Source organism: Wolffia australiana, chromosome 5 (assembly GCF_029677425.1).
Source record: "Wolffia australiana isolate 7733 chromosome 5, ASM2967742v1".
Taxonomy (NCBI): domain Eukaryota; kingdom Viridiplantae; phylum Streptophyta; class Magnoliopsida; order Alismatales; family Araceae; genus Wolffia; species Wolffia australiana.
In genome coordinates this window covers 22,365,364-22,391,316 of record NC_135839.1, presented here as the reverse complement: position 1 = coordinate 22,391,316, position 25,953 = coordinate 22,365,364, and the positions used below count along the sequence as shown (strand labels likewise).

Genomic DNA, 25,953 nt, shown 5'->3' with positions numbered 1-25,953 from the left:
TATGGATTTTGTCTAAAAAATAGCATGAACTTTCATGCTTGTCTAAAAAATAGCAAGAACAAATAAGAAGACGCCAAGTGGCATTTTCTTTTTTTTCCCAGCGGTGGTCAAATGCTGACGTGGTAGCCACCGTGGCAGCCAGGTGGACTCCACGGTGGCATCCACGTATCCGGCCGCCGCCGACGCCGCCCAGCTCCGTCCGCCCATGCCGCTGCCCGTCTCCGCCCCCGCCGTCGCCCGTCTCCATCTGCCGACGCCGCCTGTCTCCGACCGCCGCCGCCGCGCGTCTCTGGTCGCTGCCGTCGTGCGTCTGTTGTAACTCGTTGAAGAGAAACAACGACCCAAGACGCTACGGTGAAATGCGGAATCAACTCGGACGTGATAACAGTGTCAGCGTATAGAGAAAGGAAACAAGAACCTCTTTACGTCATCGGCGTGACGTCAACGTGCAAGGCTCTTGGTGCAGGGCAATGACTTCTCGTATGGTGCTGCGGAGCAACTCCTCAAACTCCCAAGACAAGGGAGCGGCCACCAAGGAGTGATGAAGACAAACCAAAGGAGAGAGAGAGAGGAGAAGAGAGGAAGAGACAAGAAGAATGAACAGAAAACTCATATGCCTATATCATTTCAGAATAGATTTGCCCTCTATATATAGAGGGCCAATTACATTTTCAAGGAATTTGAAAGGTCTGGAACATGAAAAGCCAAGAGCCTTTTCATATTCTCCAAAGAAGCCTCTTCATATTCCCACAAAGAGACAAGAGGAGGGGGGTTAAAACTCGCCCTTCTTTTATTGGGGTTTGACTAGTCAAGCCCTCCCCCTTCACATTCCCATAATGGGGGAGCTGACGCACCCCAACAGCGTCTCCGGCCGCCGCCGACGCCGCCCGGCTCCGTCCGCCCACGCCGCCGCCCGTCTCCGTCCGCCGACGCCGCCCGTCTCCGTCCGCCGACGCCGCCCGTCTCCGTCCGCCGACGCCGCCCGTCTCCGTCCGCCGATGCCGCCCGTCTCCGTCCGCCGATGCCGCCCGTCTCCGGCCGCCGCCGACACCGCCCGTCTCCGGCTGCCGACGCCGCCCCTCTCCGGCCGCCGCCGACGCCGCCCCTCTCTGTCCGCCGTCGACGGTCAGCGGTCTTCTTCCTCTTCCTCTTCCTCGTCCAGCATGTCGATGAACTCTTCTCCATGCTCTTCGTACTGCCGGAGACGGTCAGTGCGGTGAGACAAGGGAGGAACGACAAAGAAGAAAGAAAAAGAAACGAGATAGAAGAAGAAGACCGCTGACCGTCGACGACGGACGGAGAGGGGCGAGAGGGGGCGAGAGACAGAGAGCGCGAGAGAGGGATGAGAGAGGGAGAGAACTCGCGGGAGCGAGGGTTAGACGGAGAGGAGAGAGAGCGAGGGAGAGAGAAGGAGCAGGAGAGGGGGAGACAGGTCGAGAGAGAGAGAGAGAAGGGCGGAAAGAGAGAGGACGAGAAAGAGAGAGGTGATGAGAGTCGGAGAGAACGAGAAAGAGAGAGGACGGAGAGAACGAGAAAGAGAGAGGGCGGCGGCGGCGGGCAGCGACGGGCGGCGGCGGCCATAGACGGGCGCCCGCGGTGGCCGCCCGCGACGGGCAGCGACGGCAACGGCTAGCGATGTTCAAACAGCTGACGTGGAGTCCACCTGGCGTGGATGCCATCGTGGAGTCTACCTGGCTACCAGGTGGAGTCCACGTCAGCTGTTCGACCATCGCTGGCAAAAAAAAAAGAAGACGCCAAATGAAAAGCTGGTAGGCTAGCGCGGGCTATTTTTTGAACAAAATGAAAAGTTCGGGCTACTTTTTGAACGAAACATGGAGTTGGTGCCGTTTCGTAGTATTTGCCCAAAAATAAATTGTACCGGCGATGCCGTGACAAGTGTTGAGACCTTGTTAGTAGAGGGCTAGAGGCGCGAAGAGGCAAAGAAAGTCTCCGCTCTCTTGAATAAATAATCATGACAAGAAACTGAGCAATAGACTTGGAACACCACGTTGGTATCTTGCGGGGACCTCTGCTTGATGGTTTACGGATGTTATCGCAATTATCGCAACAGAAAATTGGGGGCAACGGCGGCGGTGGTTGGGCGATCGACATAAGTTAGCCAGGAACCGGACGCCGGGGAAACTTCCAAGTTTATCCAACTATCCAGCTCATAAAAAGATAAGGTGCATGCATAACCACTCAGGATCTTAAACTTGAGCGTCACGGAACTCCACGTCGAACCCTCCACTTGTCTATGTAAAGGAGACAAAGGGAAATCAAGAATTAGGAAACTGTTGAAACAGGAAACGGCAATGAAAGGGTCAGTTGCTATAACTGAATCCAAACAATATGCTATAAAAACCTTCTAATGCTCTTGTTTCAATGAGGCTTTTCTTTCTATTGTGTCTCCCAGGGCGGCGGCTCTGCCCGTCGCCCTGTCCATCCTCTAATCCCAATCTACCTTCTGTTCGGTGATTCAGCCTGAATGGCTCGATGATGAAGATCGTGAGATGCCCCTTCTCTCTTCTTCTTCTCTTTTCTTCTCTACTTCTATCTTCGTGGTTACGGGGCATCTCACGTTTCTTAACAGTCTATTCCTCTTCCTTCACCGCACACCGTGCTCCTTCTTCGATCCTTTCGTGTTCATTTCAGTGTGCTTCTCCAAGAATAATCGATGACAATTTTGTGGCTGCCAAATATGGACAGCTAGGAGTGCCCCATGAAGATAACCCTTTCTCTAGCTTGTGCGAGGAACTGTTCGACTGATACTCCAATGAACGTCAGAAATCGTTCATACGCATATTCACACACCGTCTGCGGAACATAACTTTTATGAACTTTGTATGTTATTTTCAGCTTAGTATTGATCCCCACGTTATCCCTACATGAGAAACGATTTCGGAGAGTGTCTGGATATTACTTTAGTATGCCAAAAATTTAGAGTCAAACAGTCCTACTGAATGTAGGAGTTCTCGTATTTGAACAATTAAGGCGAACGAGATGATGTGGGCACAGCCACAAACTATGTATGTGCTGGTGCTGCTCAGTGCCTGGATAGCTTTGTTGAAAAGTATGAATTTTGATGATTTATATATTGAGTTCAAAACGTCGAGTAGATAAAGATAGGAAAATATTGAGAATGCTCTGTCTGTTGAGATTATCTAGTAAATAGCCGCTAGATTAATTGCCCACAAGGACGCTCTTAATATGAGGTATAAGTACCTCCCTAACGTGAACACAATGATCAAACGCACTGTATCGCTTTCTCATTTCATTGCGATCAGTCTTGCGATACGCTTGGCCGTGGAGAAATTCGAGGTCTGCGATAGTCGTTGACCTTGCTGACAAAAGAACCATACTGGTTTGAGTGTTCCTCTGCATGATTCCGGTTATACATTATTGTTTCTTCCAATTTTACCGCAAGTTTCTGATCTTAGGATTTGGTCCGGATCTCACAGCAAGTTTCTCGTTTGATCTCTCTGTTCTGCTCTTCGAATTTTATCCCTTGATTTTGATGTTTTATAAACTGTCCCTGATTTCCATTCTTAATTTCAGCAAATATTTCAAAACCTGGTTTCCCGATCTTCTCTAATTTCGTTTCCATTCCCGACCTGTTTTTGAATATCGAATTCTCTTTCTCTCTCTGATATCTGATTTCGTCATTAAACTATATCTCTGAGTTTGTTTCGTTTCACCTTATCTGATCTTGTTTATTATGTTCTGCAATGCTACAATCTTTGATACAAAATCTCTGATATATTCTTTTCTGCTGTCGTTAACCTTAGTACTTGAACTCTGGATTTCGATATTATTTAATACTGATTTCGCAGGATTGATCGTCTGCTCGACTCGGACCATATTTGAATTTCAATTTGCCTACGACATAAGTATAATTCTCTGGTTCAATCAATTACTCAACCTACCATATATTCTGAGGTTATAAAAGACTTGTATTTGTTATTTGACATCTTGACGATTTAGACAAAGCAAATAGAAACGAGATGGTGAATACTGTATAGAATTTTGCAAGATATTTTATAGAAGTCCGATAACAGAGGGCAAGATATTTTATTCCTTTAGGGGAAAGACGGATTCGGTCACCGTCTTTCGAGTTATTTGACGGCTTCCTGCCTGTCCCGTGCACGCCAACTCCTTATGGGTTGGGCAAATTAGCCTGTTTCGAACGTTTCCAAGTCTTCAATCCGCACGATTTTTGAAGTAGTCAAAACTGGCTTTAAAATGATTTCAAACAGCATCTTCAAATATGAACAAAAAATCTTGAGCAATCGGTCTAAATATTAAAAACAGATACACAAAAAATGCTTCGCTTCATATTTTAATAGATATATAGCACACATTTTTTGCCATTTTCGATTATTGAATCTATTTTTAAGTTGAAATTTTTCTTGAGTTTAATAAAATTGAAAGATAATTTGAAAGATTTTGATTGTTAAGAAATTTAAGAAAATGATATTTTTTGTTGACCTATATATCTACGGGTTTGAGATATAATTAAGGAGATATTGAGTTAAAATTGAAAGGAAATATTTAGGAGACTTAGTGTTTGGATATAAATAGAAAAATTTCACTTTAGAGCACCAATATAACATTAAGTTGTTTAATTTCGTTTCTTTGAGAAATTTAACTTTTAATATGCTTATTTTTATTGTAATAACTTATTGATGTTAAATTGATTTCCTCTCACAGTGATTCATTGAGGCTATTTGAAATCTCAAATAAAATTAATAATTTTCTGACTTGAATTGAGTTCGAGGTGATTTAATTTCCGTTGGATTTGTACTCCCGAGTGATTTTCATGTCATTTAATTTAATATATTTTTGGTTTACTTTAGAATGAATTGATAAACTGATATTTCCCATTTTTGATATCCGGTACCGCATCCTTCGTGAATTCGAGGTCTGTTAGGGGCTCAGGATGGTCAAACACTATCCACTGCTTCTGCCAATTTTTTTTTCACTTTAAATATGGCATGGCAAAGTATATAAAGGGAACATGAAATCCTTTATTCATGGAAGATCTCAAAGCTGTAAGTAATAAATATATAGTGGATGAAAAATAGGAAAGAAGGAGAGAAGGGGGAGAAAACGGGGATTATAAGAAAAAGGAAAACAATAAATGTATAGGACGAATTAGGGGGAGAAAGTATAGTAAGACTAAAATAGAAAAATAGATTACACGAGAGTAAGACTAAGAGAGGAGCATGATGAGAGGAGAAGAAAATAAGAAGCGAGGAGTGAAGAAATTAAGGAATGAAAAAAGACTAAAATGTAGAAGAAAACTGAAGAAAGGAAGAAAATAAAACTGCAAAATTGCTGACTAATATAGGAAGAGAAGGAAAAAATAGGAAGAGAAGAACAGAAGAGGAAAAAGGAAGAGGGAGAGAAGGGGGAAGAGAAGATATGAAGAATTAAAAAGCAAAGGAGAAAAGAGTCATACAGAACTGCAGATGAATATAGGAAGAGAAGAATAAGAGAAAATCAATAGAGGAGGGTAAAATGGGGGATCAGAAGAGATGAAAACAAAGAAGAAAAAGTTGAACAAAGGATGAAATACCGGACATTGAAAATGGAAATATCTGATACCCATGTTTGCCCATATCCGGATATTGGATGATGATATCGAATATCCTGCACCATTATCCATCCTGATATTGGAATCCCTCTTGTTTTCTAGGGTTTCGGTTACTATATTGGACACTGGTTTTGGATATCGGTTCTTGCGATATCTGATTAAATGTTGAGACATAATTTAAATAGTTTATCATTTTATAATGAAAGATTTTATTACATAATTACGCTATGGAGTGTATTTCTTCTCTGTGCAAATAATATTAATTATTGATGACGAGTTTAATCAATATTCAATTGAGATAGACTGCACTGGCAGGAGCTTTTCTATATCCACTTCAACGAACTCCAAGCCAGATTGGACTTGGTCAACAGATGGTTAATAGAGTGCAATTTATTTCACAATACTTTTCCTTTTGAAAATATTTATAATGTTTTCTAGTTTTTTTAACATATGGGAGAATGGGTCCGTCGAATTTAAATAAATCTTAGAAGCAGATTTCACTGTACGAATTTCGGTTTCTATATCAGGATATCGATATCCGTTTGATATCCTGGCGAGCATAAACGATGGCGAGTTCTTTGAATTCGTTGAGGGACTTCACAATTCCGATCTTGAGCCGATCGGATCGTGATCGCCGATAAGCAGGGGGCAAAAGCGGGCGGCGGCTGATCGATCTGATCGACGGGGTGATGAGATCGGTGATAACCGATCATGATCATCCCTTTATCAGATGGCAGACCTCGATCACTCCGCGATCAGACCGATGGGGAGACCGACGACGAAGTGATAAAAAAAGCAGGATCAGCGATCGGTCAAAAATCTCGATCAGGGCGTATGCAACCAAGGATTCCCCCGATCTGAAAATTTCGGGATATTGCAGTTATGCTTGGCCAAAGCAGACCTTAGACAGGTCTCATGAACAGAATTAGAATACAGCATTCATAATCTCGAAATAATGGAATCAATCACTTGGAAAGCTGATCACCCATCTTGTCAAAAACGAGACACCTCAACTCGTTTATCAGCTGGATGATAGCTTTCTCTGAAGACCCACCAGCCTCCATAGCACATCTGGCCATCCTTCCAAGTTGCCCTACCCTGCGTCTCATCTCCTCGGCCTCTCTGCCTGTGCCCATCAACTTCTCTACGGCTGTCTTCACGTCCTCCCCCTTAAGTTGCACTTCTCCTCCGACAACCGTCTCGTGCCAGAATGGCTTATTTATTCCGCTGGGAGCTCCCACCCTCAGCACATCCACTATGAATCGTTCGTTGAGGAACTGGTCTACGAATCCAGGCCAAGTTAACAAGGGCACCCCAACGGCGATTCCCTCCAAGCAGGAGTTCCACCCGCAGTGGGTGAGAAAGCCTCCGACGGAAGGATGCGACAGAATCATCAGCTGAGGCGCCCATCCCTTAATGATGATAATACGATCTCTTGTTCGCTCCTCGAACCCTCCAGCGAGCCATTCTTCAAAATCCTGCTGCTGATCGTCTGGCCTTGTCACCCAGATCGCAGGGCACCCCGAGTCCTCCAAGCCTAGACCGAGTTCAATCAACTGAGCTCCGGAAATTCTAACCAGGGTCCCAAAGCTTACATAGAGAACGGATTGCTGCTTCTGGGAGTCGAGCCAGGCCCGCAACGTCTGCTCCTCGATCGACGACTTGTTGCCCCTGGAGGCCATCGAGTCCAGCTGGTTGCACTGAGACACAGGTCCCACGGGCCAAACCTTCTTCCCCTTAGCCTCCTCGTATAACTTGATGTACTCCGGCTCAAGCTCCGCAAACGTGTTTATTATAACTCCTTGCGAGCAGTGCAACGAGTCCTTAACATCGTCGTCCATCCACTTCCACAGTGGCCCCGGAAACAACCCCGGCGCCTGCGCCTGGGTTACCTCTATCTTGATTGGCAGGTCCGGAACAACCACAGAAACGTCGAAGCTATCCACTCCATCGTACGTCTTGCGTTGCGTCAGATTGTGCTCGCAGAGAAGAGAGAAGCAAGGGACGCTGTAGAAGTCGAAGCGGGGGATTCCGAGCTCGCGAGCGACGTGGCGGGTCCAGGGGGTGCAGAAGTCGGATACGATGCAACTAGGGGGGGGGGAGCTCTGTTGAAGGTGATGTTGCAGCGGCTCGCGCATCAGGCTAGAGGCCTTAAAAAGCTTTTGCGGAAGATCATCCTCTAAGCGGATGAGGTCAGTGTTCTCGGATCCCGGCGGCAAGCCCACCTCTTCGGTGGGTATCCGCAGAGAAAGAAACTCGATCGGGAGGGCTGAATCTTGTACGCGTCGGACGAAGGCTTGGATCCGCGAGAGGTTCACCGGCGTGGAAACGAAGGTTACTTGCACGCCGTGCTCTGAGAGGAGGCCGGCCAAGTCCATCATTGGAATCATGTGGCCCTGCGCCAGGAAGGGAATCAGCACGATGTGAAGACTCTCGCTCGCCATTCTTGAGTTCTCTGAATGTAAGAGAACGCGGCGGTAATGGAAGAGCAGCTGAGAGAAGAGGAGGGACGGGTGAAGGATTTGACTAATGGAGTGAAGAAGCGCGAAGAGTGAGTCCCTTTCGAGCGATGGTAGGGCTCCTCTACTGTTCCTCTTCTAGCCAGAATAAAAAAATGTTTGTGTTTTTTGTTCGTCGTCGAAAAATCAATTGTACCAGGGTTACCGTGACAAGTATCGATGCTTTGTTAGCAGACGCGCGAAGAGGTAAAGAAAGTCTCTGCTCTCTTGAAAAAATCAATCACGACAAGAAACTGAGCAGTAGACTTGGAAGTTGGAACTCCAGGCTGGTATGTTGCCGAGCTCTGCTTGATGGTTTGCCGATGTTATCGCGATTATCGCACCAGAAAATTGGTGCGATCATAGACATGGAAGAATCGTCGGTTCAATTGTACAAGATTGATTATTCTTTGGATCTGGGTCCCATCTCCCCTGCAAAAAAGACACATTTTTCTTTCGTGAATTCAAAATAAGTTCAAGGAATTTGGATCTAGTCGAAGCCGAATCAAAGAAAAATTACAAACACAAAATTGTCTCCGAATCAAAGAAAAATCAAAGAACATGGGGGTAACGGGGGCGGTGGTTGGGCGGTCGACATAAGTTAGCTCGGAACCGGACGCCGGGGAAACTTCCAAGTCTATCCAACTATCCAGCGCATAAAAAGATAAGGTGTACGCATAACCACTCAGGATCTTAAACTTGAGCGTCAAGGAACTCCACGTCCAACCCTCCACTTGTCTATTACTCTGCCTTCACCGCACACTGTGCACCTTGTTCGATCCTGAACTTGAGCATTTCAGTGTGCTTCTCCGTGAATAATCGATGACAATTTTGTGGCTGCCAAATATGGACGGCTAGGAGTGCCCCATGAAGATAACCTTTTCTCTAGCTCGTGAGAGAAACTGTTCGATTGATACTCCGATGAACGTCAGAAATTGTTCATACGAAAATATGTATGGAACTTAAATTTCTTCACAATCAAAATCTTCCAAATTATTTCCCAATTTTATTGAACTCAATAAAAAGCTCCATATATATTTGCTATTGCTGAAATCGTTCATACGCTTTCTTGGATCTCAATTGGCCGTGGAGAAATTCGAGGTCTGCGAGAGGTGTTAACCTTGATTGACAAAAGAACCATTACTGGTTGGAGTGTCCCTCTGCATGATTCCGGTCATACTTTTATCGTTTCTTCCAATTTTGCCGCAAGTTTCTGATCTTAGAATGTGGTCCAGATCTAACCGGAAGTTTCTAGTTTGATCTCTCTGTTCTGCTCTTCGACTTTTATTCCTTGATTCGATATGTTTTAAACTGTCCCTAATTTCCAATCTTAATTTTAGCAAATATTTCAAAACCTGGTTTCCCGATGTTCTCTGCCTTTCTTTCTTCTCCTGACCAGTATTTGCTTGCTATTTGATTATCGAATTCTCTTTCTCTCTCTGATATCCGATTGCGTCATCAAACTATATCTCTGAGTTCGTTTCGTTTCACCTCATCCGATATTGTTGACAAAAGTCCTAAAAATCTACGTTTGTAATCTTTGACGCAATCTCTGAACCTATTTTTTCTAATGTCGTTAACCTTGGCATTTGACCTCTGAATTTAGATATTATTTAATACTGATTTCTCTGGATTAATCGTCTGCTCGACTCGGAACATATTTGAATTTCAAATCGCCTACCATATTAGTATAATTCTAAGGTTAAATCAACTGCTCAACTAACCATATATTCTGATGTTATTAACTATTTATATTTGTTATTTGACATCTTGACGATTTACTGAACGCAAAGTGATTTGAGGAGGTTAATACTCTATTGAATTTGGCAAGTTGTCAACTGAGATTTACGAAAGTTTCTTGTAAGTCTTGAAATAAATGTTCGTGAGTAGATTGAGCGACGCTATAATCTATTCGGAAGTAAGTGTAAAGGATCTTGGAACTAGGATGAATCAAGAACAAGAAACGAGATAGAAGAAAAAGAGGACAGGAAACAAGAAGAAGAGAGGGGCAAGAGACAAAGATAGGTGGTAGTTTAGGATTGAACTCAAAATTGTATTCTTATTTATACTTTTGTATGAAAGTATAGTATATAATGTTTTCTGTTTTAATCATAGGCGTTATAACTGGTCATAACGGATATATTAAGACAAATCTTAACCGTTGGATGCAACTGATATGTTTCCCATCTATGGTTTAATCCTAGCCCTCTATATTGAATCCTATCTATGTTGAATCCCAGATCTAATCCTGGCCACTAATCTCTTAACGATTATAGGCTACATGTCAGTTCCTTACTAGCTAATCTTTTTAAGTTCCTATCGATCTCGCTGCTGCTGATTGTGCTGACAGCTCGGCTTGGTTGGCTGACTCAGCTGGCGAGTTGGCTGACTCTTCAATAGTAAATACACAATGGCAAAGTTGACTTTTGAATTTTAATTCAGCATTTAATATTTGTAGAAGTCAAAACTATTGACCAAAAGGCCATGAAGGAGAGAATACATTACTTTATTTTGGGGGAAGGAGCACCATGTTTGACAAAGCATACACAAGTGAAGGAGCACAATGTTTGTCAACAACGCAAGAGCTTTGAAGATGATGGCCAAACTGAAAGCAAAGTTCAGAGCACAGTGAAAGGCTCATGAAGTGAACTAAAGATTTTGGGGGAGATGTCAAACTCCGTGGTGAAGATTGAAGGCGTGCAGCTGTAAGACTATTTAGCCTATACGTTGTACAGTAAATATGCTAATTTAACGGTTGTGTTGCACTTTGGTAAAGTTTTTTTTTGGTGTCAAGTTTACTCCTCGAAGCTGGATTATGTGACATTAATAATCCAAAAAAGGTAAAAAACTGGCTGTCCCAAAGAGAGAGGTGAGGTGAGAGAATTTTTTAAGGAATCTAAAATTAATTAAAAGAGGAAAAGAAGGCACACAAATTCTCCCCCTCAGTGTTCAACACCAATGAAGGGCACGTGTAATTTTAGCATCCAGAATTAATTCGATTTCATTTATGTTGGCTTTCATGTCATTCAAATGTCTGGTCAGATTTTGGAGGCATGAAGATATTGACAGATAATAAAGAAAATTAATTCAAAACTACACTCAAATTTCTCCTCAATCTAGTGTACATGCACATAACCCAGAAAAATATAGGGAAGAAAATAAACACTACAAAACTGTATGTTTGAGCTATCTTCTCTCAATGATTCTAACATTCAGTCGCCGAGATTTGAATTAAAAAGTTTATTTAAACTACGATTGAGAGAAATAATTTTAACAGGATAGTAAAAAAAAATACAGAATGATATTCTTAACCTCAAACTTTTTTGTGACAGTCAATTGAAAAGAGAAGGAAGAGGTAAAGGATGCTTACAAAGTGAACACTACAAGAAAAATGAAAAGATAGGGAAGAAATAATGGATACTTACAAAGTGAGCACTACAAGAAAAATGTGAAATTTCTATGGCTGAAATAGGCTCATCGGTTCACTCTCTGATAGAGGTATATATCATATTAGTGTCTACTCTAATGTAGTCCACTATCTGTGATGAAATCTCGATGAGTAAATTTGCTTTTGCATTGGCATGAAGCATGGTAAGCTTGCATTGGGAAATATGGAATGGGTTCCAATGAAAATGGAGCCTGGAAATTGAAAGAACTAAGGAAGGTCAGATCATTTGACAGAAATATAACTTTTAGCATCCTTGAAGTGGTTACTAAGAGCTCAAAAGCGGGTTCGGCTTTAGGCAAAATCCATGAACTTTTGAGGAAGGGTAGCTAAAATTAGTAGCCACAGTTTTACTTTAAGAAGCAATGTACTCAAAAGGAAAAATATTTTCCAGGGTTTATTATGTATTCACATTTATGTGAAAAATAAGATAAATTTCATCTTTTGAATCATCATCTGCTTTATCTGTGTCACCTCTCCTAAAGTCATGCCTTCATCTTCATTGACTTTGTAACATCAATATTCATATTCAGTAAGTTTTTAACTTGAAGTTTTAACCTTATTTTCTTAAGTAATTTGAAACTATTAATTTTGCTCCTAACGTTCATAAACTCATGCATAACTGCTTTCACGTCCTCAAACCATGAAAACTTGTTACTTTCTTGTCCTCCCACCTAACAGAGTTTCAAGCAAGCTTTTTATATTATGATTGAAATCAGAGCTCCCCTCAACCCATAATTATTACTAATAAAATGTCATAATTGATGAATATTATGTGACCGTCAAGACAATCACACTATCATGTTTATTTAAGTTCATTGACTAAAATATTTGTGTTCATTATTATTCCGTGTTATGTTTATAATGAAGTCTATGAATAGGTGCATGACCTAGTGAATTATGATGAGATCATAATACATTGATTGCTAGTCTTTAAGCATGTATTCTAAATATTCATATCCGATGGATAATCAAGACGGACATCAAATTATCCAAGTGGAATAGAACTAGCTGATCCTACTTATATGATAAGTATAGTGATCTTGTGGCTATTAGTATGGTGACACTATGGACAGATAGTGGGTGCTCTTTGGAGAAAGAGTTCACTAAATTGCTCCGTACGAACCCTTGAATGATATTATAACTAAACTTCAATCAGGTTGATTCAAGTTACGGTTGTATAAGTGATCCACTAACCTGAGACACCAAGGACATCTCGTGTGTGGACGATTACATTTTGACTATGACTTACGGGCCTCTAATCATGGTATTCACATAATATATAGATTGGATGTAATAAGAAGCTTGTGTAGATGATTGAGTGGTCAAAGACGGGATCATCCGCCCTAGGTATAAGAGGAGATTAACTCAAGGAAGACGATGCAGAAAAATCCCTGGCCAGGGTTGTAAGGATATTAGAGAAGGCGTTCTCCAATGATCCCTGTTATGCATCAGTACTAATCAAATGACGGATTAGGGTTTGACGATAAACCATATCCTAAGTCGTTCGAGAGTCTTGCACAGATGATGGATTATACATATATGGTAATAGATGACGATAAAGGTTCCATGAGAGAGTTCAAGACTACACAGTATCTTCTAAAGCATGAGGTGTAGCTTGCCCCCCCCCCCCAGTCAAAACTTAACCTATAGATTGGGTTAAATGGATCCTTATTTAATTAATCTTTATGTTGATGTAGTTAATTAATAAGGTTGCTCAATAAATATTATTGGGCCATTAAAGTTATTAACCAGAACGATACATGGGCCTAGAGGATCACACACACAAGGTCATAAGGGCATTGGTGGATATATTTTACTTTGTAGGGTTTTGAAGAAAAACCTCAAGTGAAATATAAAGAGGGAAAGGAGCCTCATTTCAAGCACCCGTGCAAGCCTGATTTGAGAGCCCTTCCCTTCATTTTCTACGTCAACCAAGGAGAGAGTCTCCAAGAAGAGTTGAAGAGGAAGAGATGGAGATCCAAGCGCCAAGTGATCGCGTGGATACTTCTAGAGGTCGGACGCGTGAACGGCTTCGGAACGATCTCAAAGTGAGCATGTCTAGGGTGGAATAAGTTACCCAATAGGTACACTCAATATTTTGTTTTAAAGATTGATTATGAATCGATCGACACACTTTCGCATTCATAGAACGTGTTTTCCATGGACGAACAAAGGCAAAGAACCCAACAATAATGTCCTTTCATTTCTAATAAATATCATGGATTAGCATGTCCTTGGGATAAGGTAACTCAAGATGGAAAGTCATGAGTAACAGTCAAATCCATAGGGCGACATTATTGAATAACCAAATTTGATCTTTAATTTCTATTTTCATAGCCTTTTATATTTGTTTAGAATTAAATTTAATTTAAAGAAAGAAAAGTAGGGAAGAATAATCCAAAATAATTATTGGAAGGTCAAATAATGTTATTCCTATTTAAACCAATCTATTCAGGTTTTATATATTAATTTTGAAATACTAATTTCAAAGCACCTTGGCAAGTGATGGTAGATGGATATTGATGCGAGTGGAGTGGAGCAAATGAAAGAGATACCATGTTAATTGTGAGGGAGATGATGGCAGATACAAGCCTACGGGTGGAGGAGTGGTTACAAGTGATGATGATTTTACGATTTCTGGAACGACAGATGGAAAGAGACAGAGTTGGATATGCAATTATGAGCGACAGAGTTGAAAGTGCGGTGCATGATAGTGTAAACATCGGGTGCTACTGATGATAATCTTTGAAAAAAGACAAAAATGGTAGTTGGAAAGAGACAAAGATCACACGAACCTCGTCATCATGTTCCCAAATAGCCAAGAGAGGTTTTTTCTTCACGTGTCTTGACCTCAATGTCAAGCCGTCACTCTTGGAAATGTGGAACTACCCTAAAAAATTGTGCCTGAAACTCCTCTATCATTAGATATCATTGTTTCAGTTTGGAGAAATTTGAGACATCCAATTTCTGCTCTCCTCCAACTTCTCTCTTCTTCGAACTGTATGGCAAATTATGGAGTGGCATGAACATGTAAGAGTAGGAATAGTTGACTAAGTCATTAAAAATATTTAAGTAAATCCATAATTATATTTTCTGACTTATAAAATGATTTTATTTATGAATTTAACTTCAAAAATTTTCATGAAAATAGTACAAGATCCAAAAACCAGAATATCATTTTAAAAGTATAATAAGTCCTTTAAAATATTTAACTAAATATAAATAAATATTTTCAACTTGTAAAATTATTTTATTCATGAAATTAATGTCAGGAATTATTTTATCCATAAAATCAGGAAAAAATGGAAATTTATTCCAATAGTGCAATGAATGATTTCAACCATTAAAGGCATGGATTTATGATCATTTTAAGGAATACAAGCACATGAAATTATTACTAAAAATAACATCCAATTTATGATTATCAAATCTCCCCCCACCCAACTTATCATTGGTAGTCCCTTAGCAATGCTCATTATGTTCTCTGTAGATTGTACGTTTACCTTGAAACAAACGAACACACTTGCATGAAGTGTTAAACATATCAATCACAAATTTATCATGAATACACTATATGAGAAGACATTTTAGGATATTCATAGATGCCTTTCCGAATGGGCCATAAAATTCATTATACTATTGTAATATTTTTAGTCAAATCATTATCTAATAAACCTCAAGATTTAGTGAAGATGAAGAAATCATTACCTCCACTTTTTCTTGATCTCTAATTTCCTGAAAAAACATTAAAATTATCTGAAGTAGAGAATCTTCTCTTATTTAAAATCTAAATGATTGGTTTGAGACATAGAAACTATTATTTAGGTTACTACCTGAAAGGTCACACTACAAATAAGATACTAGAACTTCAAACTGAACTGAACGCGGGGAAATTTTGTGATTTTAAAGGAAAAAGTGAAGTATTGGGATTTTTACAATCTTTGAGATAAACGTATATATTTATTAAAATATTTCCCACTGTCTATTCAACATTCTCATTTCTACTTAAATGCTATAACTAACATGATTTTAAAATTTTGAAGACTTCATATATTCTTGAAGTAACATTTTGGTGTTCAATATATATTTATTAAAGCATTAGAAATATATTTATAAACATAGCACAATAAATTGATATACTTAAATAACTTGAATACCACATAAAATTTCACCAATAAATTTCAGTATTTTCCTCTGTAAGTATACATCATTTACTGTCAAGAAAAAGTTCACATACAAACATTAATTGTCCAGAAAATATTTTAATGATTTGAAAATATGAGATAATATAATTTAACATTGCCCATGTCATTTAGGTTTTGAATTTAAGTAGCATTCATCTATACTTTTGAAAAATGTTTGAGGACATACTAATATCCATCTCATGAACATATCTTATCCAGAAGCCAATGTTTTAGCCATTAATTAAAAGGAAGCTTTTAAAAAATATTAACATTATTAGATACCATATTAAGGCATTTCATCCATCTAATACATTTCTTTCCATTTTGAAAATTTTCCCATGGTTGACATGTGTTGGCCTAGATGAAACTATGTACTTGATTATGTATTGATTATTCCATTTAAGATTTTAAGCATTAAAGTCAAAAATTCATAAAAATAATACTTTGGAATTTTAGGCCAAATACTTGGCCTTAAATATTAACTATTTATAATCTAAACCCTCTTATTAATGAGCTCTAAAAATCTTTTTTTTTCAAAATATGATGTAAACTATCTCAAATGGAATTTTCTTTGTAATAATGAGGGCCTCTGATTTTATCCAGAAGAAATAAGGAAATATTGATGAATTTAATGAATGAAATTTCAAGCATTAAAATATATGATTTATGATAATTTGAATAATATAATAAAACCTGAATTTTGAATCCATTTTATTTTTTATTTTACAATGAGAAGAAAAATAAATTAAAAAATCATGATTTTATTATGTATATTCAGTATATTTTCAACAGTTCACAATAAAGTAAACCTAAATCTATAATGTATTAAAGAAACCAAGTTAAATAATTGATATTACCTAGTCCTTTGGTCTATGTATCAACTTGAAAAGCTCAACCTAATAGACAATAACCGCCCTTGGCTAAATCAAATTAATTTATTCAACAAGGTATTGGTGACTTTATCTTTTTTATTTAACAAGGTATTTGCTACATCTAACACACATAGGACGTTCTAATGGTGAATCCAACCAAACTAAAAAAATGAATAACGTTTATAAACATTTGGTGATAGATGAGTTTGTAACTTTTGATGGCAAGCATACTGAACATGATCACACGTCACTAGGTCCCTGTCATGTGATTTTCTTTTGGTCATTTAATGGGTTAATGATATTGTGTATTAATTTTTGATAAGTCAATAAGCTCCTTTTAATGTGTAACATACATATGATTTATTTTTCATGGTATCACCTTTTATATTTATCATTAAATTATTCACTTTGACTTTTCTTTCAAGATTTATTAGAGAAATTTGTTGTCCTAGATATTTTGAAAAACTCTTCTACTTTGTGTTTTTTTAAATAACTGTGTACATGGATTATGGATATATTCAATTATTTTCAGTTAATAGCAATAATGGATATTTTTATAACATTACTATTTTGATAATTCTATATCAAGATTGAGCTACTATTAGATATTGTAGAGATTTAGGAGTTACACTTTGAGTATAAAATTATTTTAATTATCTTGGATTTCATATTTATCCTATTTTCTTTCATACATGATATAAAATTGAGGTTAAGGCACAGATCCATCTTGTGTTTGATGTTGAGTCTCAATTTTTTGTTGAATTATTCTATATCAATTTTTGGTTTTAGAAATAAAAGGTTCAGGTTGTTTATCACATTTTTCAGTTAACATAGAATTTCGCATAATATGATGATTATAAATCAAAACCATTAAGCTCCAATTTTAAATTTTATATTGACTTTAGGAAATCATCTTTTTGGACAATAACCAAACCATTGAAAGCTCATTCTTCACTGACAACCGTTTAGGCCTAGTTTACAGTTTCCAGAACCTTGAACAACATACAACTTTAGGATTTATCTCCCTCCTACCAACCTACATTAGTTGTTCGTATAGCCTTAATCTCTTGCTGAACTAAATTCATTACCTTTTGAGTCATTGTTTTTGTACTTCCAAGCAATAATATAATATTAATGAAACTGTTGCCCTCGTAAATCTTTTGTGAGGCAATGTATTTTATCTCTGTTGAAATGATACGCGTTAATCATTCCATTCTTGTGTAATTTCTTTTTGAGTTTTACAGGTCCAACATTTATGAACTCAATTTAACATATCTAAGATGGTTATTGTTTTATTTGGCCGCAGCCACGCCAGGCAACATCTCTACTGCACTATGCGATGTACGAGCTCTCAGTCATCAAACTAAACATGGGGCATCTTTCTCTTCTACCTTGCGAGGCTCTTGCTGCATTAACTGAGCATGAGTAAAAAAAATTAATGGTAGAATCAGGAATCGAATCAATAGTGGGGCAGATGCAGCCATTTTCTACTCGTGGACCCCGTCGTCATTAGAGCTACTTCAGAAAAAGACTGCACAGGGAGCTGAGAGAGAGAGACAGACAGACGAGACTGACAGAGAAAGAGAGAGGGAAGAGGGGCTGACCTTGGGTTATTCTAACTCTGGACGGGAGCGCTGTCGGCGGTCCAGTAAGTTTTAACGGCGACGAGGATCTTCTGAGGGTTAAACGGTCCTGTCTCGTGATCAACGATTCGGCTCTTCCATCTCATAGTCTCTGCCGTCGCTTGCACCTTCACCAGCACGTCCACGTCGTCCCGCAACACCACCAACCCTTCCGGCCTCAGTATCCGATCCATCTCCAATAGTATTTCCTTCATCTCGCACCTGCACAACCCCACTCTTCGTTAACTCTCACCCCCCACAAAAATCTAACCCTACGGTTTTCTCACCTGCCGTCGTAAAGAGAGAAGATGCCGTCGCCATGGAGAAGGTCGTAGGTCCTGGGGTACGTGGAGAAAGCCTCGCACCAGTCCTGATACGTGCCGATGAAACCCCGCTCGTAGATTACGCCGAGCGTGTCAACGCCGATAACGGGGACGACGTTCATCACCCACACGGGGGAGCTCTTCAGAGCCGCCGCAAGGCCGCCGAGGCCCGCGTTCATGTCCATGATATTGCGGTATCGTCCTTTGGCAAAGGCCGGAGCGATCTGCTCGTAGTGGGATAATCTGCGCTGCCATTGTTCATTGTCTTCGAGGAACTTAGCCGGCGTGGCGTCAGCGACGGAGCCGCTCTGTATGCGAGGCGGCACGGCGACGGCCCGCGCCGGCCAGTTCTCTAGCTTACCGCCGGCGACTTCTCCGTCGCCGCCCACCGCCGGCAGTGGGCTTATACAGGGATCCATCTTCCTGTACCTACAAGCGCGCAAAAGAAAACTGGTTTTAACCCATGAAACTCTAACATTCTCTACTCAATTTCGACGGAGGACTAAGACTGGATGGGGAAGAGATGAGCTTACCAGGCGGCGTCAACGTCGGCGTGGCTGGAGTTGGAGGAGCAGAAGTTGGGGGAGGTACGGCGGTTTCGGAGGCAGTTTAGGTGATCGATGGGCTTCTGCCAGATGGCGAGATCGTCCTTCTCAATGACCTTGCGCCAACAGAGGCGGCGGGCGAGGTCTTCAATCTTTTCCTGTTCTTGACGGAGATCTTCCGGCGTCCTCTCCCATCCCTTGTGATACTTCCTCCATCTTATCGGCGGCCCGGACAGAACCCAGTAGCCCCCCGGCCTCAGAACCCGATCCACCTCCATTAAGTACAACCCCTCTGAATCCACAACCGCGAAGACGACGATGATGATTATGATGATGAGGATGACGAAAATTATGATTATGATGATGATGATGCGGATTGCAAAGACGATAATCACTAAAACCCAGCCCACCTCCATCATGTACAGCCAATCTGAATCCACAACCAAGAAGACGATGATGATGATGACGAGGAGTATTATTATTATGATGACAATGGCGATGATGATGCCGATTATGAAGACGTTCGCTCATCAAAACTTGGTCCACCTCAATCATGTACAGCCAGTCAGAATCAAGGACTACGTAGATTATGATGATGATCATGATTATGATGCCGATGACGATGACGATGTAGAAGAAAATCACCCCCCAAAACCCGGTCCACCTCCATCACTTACAGCCCCTTAGAATCCACGATGATGATGATGACGATTTTGATAATGATGATGATAAAGAATGTAAAGAAGATCACCCACCAAAGTCGAACCAGGGGATGAGGCAGCGGGAGCAGTGAGCCATGTCGAAAGCTCTAGCGGGGTAAGGTAATCTCTGAGATGCCATCACTCCGATCATGGCAGGAACCCCGCGCTCGAGAGCGAACTGCACCTGTGCCTCGTGCGTATCCCTCGGGGCAAAGGACATCGTCAGCACCTTCCTCTCCAACAGATACGCTCCCCAGCTAGCTACCTGCAAAGTAAGCCATGGTTGAAGCGAGCGGAAGACCTTGAAGGCGAGCTTGAAGAAGGAGAGGGAAGAGAACGAGAGAGTACGCCGCAGCCAGTGTCGAGAGCGGTGCGGATGGCGCCGTTGGCAAGGGGAATGAGAGCGGCGATGTCGTCGATGTAAGCGGCAGCGCCGCGGGGGAACATGGTGCCTCCGCCGGGAAAGCGGAAGCGATCGTTGTCGACCTGGACCCAGTTTTGCACCGCCTTCTCTATGCTGAGCTCGCGGTGGGGGATGTTGTCGAACCAAGCCTCGTCCCTGCTTGCTGGCCACTGAAACGGGATCTTGTACCTGCCCATTTTTGGAACCATGATGATCAATCTAATGACCGCAATGACGACGACGATGATGGCCATAACGACCGCGATGAAGATGTTTGTTGAAGATGATGATGATAATTCTATTGAGCCCGTCAGCCCGATGATTATTGATGATGTCGACGATGACTCTACTGACCACCATGATGATGATTTTGACGATATTTATGGCCCGTTGATGACTACTCTGACCGCAATGATAATGATGATTCAAATGACGGTGCTAACGAATAACGAATACAACTCTAATAACCATGATGATAATGGTGAGATGCTGGGGACAATGACGATGTCTCTGATGACGCCAATGATATGATGCCGATGACGACAAGGAGGCGGGTTAAAACGGAAACGATAATGATGACGATCAGGACAACGACGACGAACAATCGAAGATGACAATGATGCTGATGACGTGACGAGGAAGATGATGATGTTAAGAGGAAACCTTGGAGGCGGCGGAATGAGGCAATGGAGCTTCTCGTCCGGCTCCGGGCAGTGGCGCTCTCTGTAGATGAGCATTCGCCTCTCGAATCTTCGAGAGCGCTTCTGATCGTAGCATGGAGTGTACTCGCTGAAGCTCACGTCGCAAGATGGGACGAGTGTGTTGCCTGAGTCGGGGAAGCTATCGTTGGTTGCCGGCGGTAAGTGCCTGGCGGCAAAGTCGAGGTCCACCGTCGGTGAGGATGCCGCGGTGGCGCAGCGGGGTTTGCTGACAGCGTTAGAGATAGAGGACGACGGCGGCTGCAAGGCGCCAAGGACGTAGAAAAAGAGGCAAAGAGCGCTAACTCCGACCACCCAGGTAAGGTTGCGCTTCTTCATATTCAGCCTGTGAAGCTTCGGCGAGACTGAATGATCCTTCGTCATCGCTCCTGCGGCCACTGGTCGGGCTGACAGAGACCCCGTGAGAAGAAAGAGAGACTTAAGTGCGGGGAAAAGAGCATCGGGATTGAGAGCTCTAATGGCGGAGAGAGAGTAAAAAAGAGCACGCAGATGGAATGTTAAGAGAGAAAGTAGACATTCAATGTTCCGCAGACACCGTTGTAGCAAAGGACACACAGACAGAGAGAGAGAGAGAGAGAGAGAGAGAGAGAGAGAGAGAGAGAGAGAGAGAGAGAGAGAGAGAGAGAGAGAGAGAGAGAGACGGAAAGGAAGAAAGAGAGATCGCGAGGAAAAAGAAACCGAACCTGGACCCAAATAGCGACACCGAAAGGAGAAGGGGAAAGCGGTTGAGTGAAGAAATGAAGTATAGATAAAGGAAAGGAGACAGATTAAGAGTGGAAGTGTGTGTGTGAGAGAGAGAGAGAGAACTCTAGAGATCGAGACAGATAGAGATACTATAACGAGGTCATCGACAAGCGGATCTAATAGAGAAGTGGACATCCTCGACATCGGAAATAATAACAAATCGGAACAAAATCAGGTCGAGGAAGCTACCGCAAAGGCTGAAAGTACTGATCCATACCTTAGGACAAGATGCTACCTCTCCAACTCAGGAGTTTTCTCATTCTCTCGATTCGTTCCTCTACCGCCGAGCATTCAATCGCTGCCTGCGCATCTCTCTCGTTTCCTTCATTTTTTTTACCTCCCCGAGGACAGCGAGGTTCTGTGACCGACACGAACATAAAGACAGAGAGAGAGAGAGAGAGAGAGAGAGAGAATTCGTGGATCTGGGTCAATACATTCAGGAGGTGGCCAGCGTCCCTGTCATTTCGCTGGGCTGTCCCAGTCCGCCATCCCTATACTACGTGCATGCCTTTGCCGTCTTCGCTGGAGACGACCATTTTAAATAACCGAGATTTTTTTAATTCCTCATTTTGTCAGTGGACACCGTCGTTTTGCATTTGTCACCGTCCGATCAGATCCGAAAATCACCATCTCCGTGAAGGCCAGCCGCCTCCTCTACTCGTGTCCCCGTTGTGACTGTCCAGTAACATTAGAAGGGCGATAGTTGTCAATGAATAATAAGTGTTGTCTCTTAAATGTGGGATAGGGTTCTGCGCAGATCAAATCGGAAGGCCTGGAGCGAGCTATGTTCGATCTGAACCCAGCAATGTTCCGATTATGATTTTCCATGCCCTTCTGTCGATTTATTGACCTCCCTAAGCCTACAACTAGGGAATATTGGTTTCGGCCTTGGCGTAGGTTTTTGGCAAAAACCTAAACATACGAGGTTTTAGTTCTGTAAAACTTGTAAGTTTTGGTCACAGGGTACCGCACAAATCTAATTCTAAGTTTAAAAATGAAAATCAAAATGTTAATTAAAAGAAATAAGCAATCAATTTTTAGTAAATACACCATTTTCGTCATGGATTCACTACACAACCAAAAAAGTTTAGCATTGCTCATCTATAATAAAGCTTCATGAGGAAAAAAATAGGTTCTAGGGTCCTTAAATATATTACGTTTTCATTCCAAGTACACCACTGCACGTGGCCCGTTATCTCTGCTTCTCTTGCCTTCCTTAAGCTCCATTCAGCTATTACATTTCCTCCAACTAGGAACCCCTAAGTTGTTTTGAAGTAGTCTTCAATCTTCTCAACCTGTAATGAGTGTACAAAATGCAACATAATTCATGATTAAATGGCATCAGATTGAAAAAATAAATTCATAAAAGAGGAGAATACCATCTGAAACAAAATTAGGACTTGATTGAGTTTCTCTACATTATCATTTACTTCAGCTTCCTCTACTGCATAATCCGTATGGTCCACACGAGTCCAACATTCAAATCATTAGAATCGAGATTGTTACTGCAGATATCCTTTCTCTTTTAAATGTCATAATTCCTCTCCCTGTAGAAAAAAGATGATTCAACGAAGCACTTGAACCACAAACCGATAATAACTATTTTCGAGCATAGCGAGATGTAAATATTTTTTAGACCAAATATGCTGACACCATTCAAGTGGGTTGTCATCAATACCAATGCGACGTTCACTTAGATAACCATCTATTTTGCATCTGAAGATATTGATACCATTGTTTTGTTTATTTGCTCTGCTCCAATCCATACACTCGTTATCTTATATATTTCTCGGCACTTGCAATAAGTCTATCTTTCAATAACTGAATAAGGGTTTGAATTCAACAAAGTAATTGTGCTTTCTCGCAGCTTATAATCTCAATTTAAAAGTTTAATTCGTTGTTAGTAATTGAGATTATTAAAAAAAATTATATTTCACCGTACTTAAGAATACTTAGTTAGTGATGAGTACGGATCGTCTCCACAAGGAACGATGATTAAGGAATTAATTTCTTATGCTAGTGATGATCAACAAGAGGATAGATGAAGACAAGATTCGAGGATATGAGCTAGTGATATTGATTAAAAAAATACGTAAGTTATATGTTAATTTAACTTAAAGAAAAGAGTAAGTGTATGTGAAGAACACGATGATGAACAATGGTTTGAACGAGGATAGTGGTTGGATGTGGAGTGGTATGATGGCGAGAATAGAGAGACGAGAGAAGAGAGAAAAATGTGAATGAAGATGCGATGATAAACCCTAATTACGTTAACTATGGTGTCGGGAAAGAGACAACATAAGGCAAAGATACTGACCTTAGATCTTTGCGTTCTGCCAGGATCACGAAAATTTATGAGTGCCGATAAGCTCCCCCTCTTCTCCAATGCTTCTCCCCACACACCCAAGACATCAAGAACACACTTGTTGGATCTCAAAACTCACTATCTTTCAATCAGCCTACGCAAGTAGGAAGCAGCTTCAAGATGAATTTCACAATGATCCAGACCTCTATTTATAGATCAAAGTATATGGATGGAAAGAGGAGGAGAAGACGAAGCAGTGCTGAAAATTTCAGCTCAATCAGAGTTGTAGATCAAAAGTTATGGACTTTTGAAGCTGAAGAAATCCTAGCCGTCGAAATTTTCTCTCTCCTTGTCATCATCATCATTTTCCATGCCCGTTGAGAAGTCAAAGTGCTCCACATTCTGCGCTTTTCATAATCCGCATGACGCTCCTTGTATTTCATGCCATGTGCACATAGGGAGAAGAAAAAGCAAAAGAAAAGAAAGAAGAAAAGAAGATTCCTCGCGGCTGACGTGGCGGCGCCTCACTGTGCGCCACATCAGCATGGGCCCTTTTTTTTAGTAGCAACTATGTGCACACCACGTCGCCTTGTGTGGGCCACGTATACATGTGGCCTCGCATGGCGTAGCCATGTCGCTCCCGATCTACCAAAAAGAATAAAAAACAAAGTGAAAAAGCATTTTTTGTCTTTTTCTCCCTCGGCCATGTGCTCATTTATTGCAAAAAATGCCTTCTTTTTTTCATTCGTCCACGTCGCCCCTTGCGTCAAAAATTCAAAAGATCCTTCGTTAGCAATAATTGTAATCACTAATTCGCGAATCGCAAACCGATGATTGCGTGATGAGACAATTGGCTAACGCCAATCATTAACTTGGTTAATGATTGGATATCGCCAATCATTAGAATCATTTCTCATTCATCGCCGTTTGATGAATCGAACGGTGACGCGGGGCGGCGTTAAATAAAAGGCTTAAAATATTTTAAAATCCATATTAGTTATAATAAAACCCAAAAAATACATATAAATATATATTTTGACTCAGAAAAATCATATCTTTGCAAATTTAATGTCAACAATATTCCATAAAAATCATATTCTGTCTCAAAAATTATATTTTTTTTAGAATATATTTTTAGAAAAATCCCAAAAAATGCATAAAAATGTAGAAAATTCAAAAATTCATTCTTGAAATAGATTTAATCGTTTTAAGCTAAGCATGTAAATATGAGTAAATAAGGTACTAAAAATGCATGTTATCAGCAGCCAAATTACAGGTCGAATGACAAAATTCTTCTCACTCAAGAGAATAAATACAAACTTCATTTTTGCGTCAAATATTGTAGCAATATAGAGCATATATTTCATTTTTGAGAGAACTTCATACTCTAAAAATTTCTCTTTCATGACGATTTATGCACTTTTAAGTGATTTTGATTTTTCAAAGCTCATGGGCACCCTCACTACACTTTGACAAGGGCTGTCTAGACCTTTAATTGATGCTTGAAATTGTTTTGATAGATGTCCATAAGCCCCAAAATCTTTGATGATGTAACAGATTTAGACTTTGGTATCGCTTCTTTTATGTCATAAAAATCTTGAATCTCACCTGAAAATATTTACAAAACATCCCACTCTTCATGAGTGATGTAAAATCACACTTTTTATTGATGTTGATGTATTCACTTGCCATATTCTCTATACTCTTCCTTTCTCTCATGTTGCATCATTGTCATGTGTTGAGTTCCTCTTTGTGGGGACATCTTCTACGAGTTAACTATAGTTCTTCATCCCAAATTCTAACATAAATTTTTATAATGGTGAAGCCTTTGTGGTTAAGCTTTGACTGCAATGACTAGCTTTTTAATTATGTGAACAATATCTTTGGATAATATTGGAATGCTATCTTGAACTACACTTTTAATATAATTGCTACCCTCTTCATTTGGATTCTTTGCCCCTAAATGCAATAAAAAAATTGAATGTAATCAATAATG

General features: G+C 40.7%; 1 protein-coding gene, 1 long non-coding RNA gene and 1 pseudogene across 3 annotated transcripts; all 3 read right to left on the bottom strand.

Moving 5' to 3' along the window:
- Positions 1–6,479: 6,479 nt before the first annotated feature.
- On the bottom strand, positions 6,480–8,552 carry LOC144703910 (UDP-glycosyltransferase 73C25 pseudogene; annotated as a pseudogene).
- A 9,262-nt stretch (positions 8,553–17,814) lies between these two features.
- Positions 17,815–22,031, bottom strand: LOC144703909 (putative methyltransferase PMT17). 2 transcript variants are annotated; one of them, XM_078576205.1, is made up of 8 exons: positions 21,870–22,031; positions 20,853–21,294; positions 20,135–20,378; positions 19,841–20,051; positions 19,074–19,377; positions 18,505–18,969; positions 18,200–18,439; positions 17,815–18,010 (listed from the first exon to the last, which is right to left on the bottom strand). In XM_078576205.1, the coding sequence occupies exons 2-7, from the start codon at positions 21,269–21,271 to the stop codon at positions 18,211–18,213; spliced, it is 1,872 nt and encodes a 623-aa protein (XP_078432331.1). In that variant the 5' UTR covers positions 21,272–21,294; positions 21,870–22,031; the 3' UTR covers positions 17,815–18,010; positions 18,200–18,210. The 2 variants fall into 2 exon arrangements, with proteins under 2 accessions (XP_078432331.1, XP_078432330.1); XM_078576204.1 differs by lacking the exon at positions 17,815–18,010 and having other exon boundaries at positions 18,022–18,439.
- Positions 22,032–22,840: 809 nt separating this feature from the next.
- LOC144702925 (uncharacterized) lies at positions 22,841–24,114 on the bottom strand. Its single transcript, XR_013581426.1, has 3 exons — positions 23,970–24,114; positions 23,032–23,199; positions 22,841–22,947 (listed from the first exon to the last, which is right to left on the bottom strand). It is a non-coding gene; the product is annotated as an uncharacterized LOC144702925 (long non-coding RNA).
- Between the last annotated feature and the right edge of the window lie 1,839 nt (positions 24,115–25,953).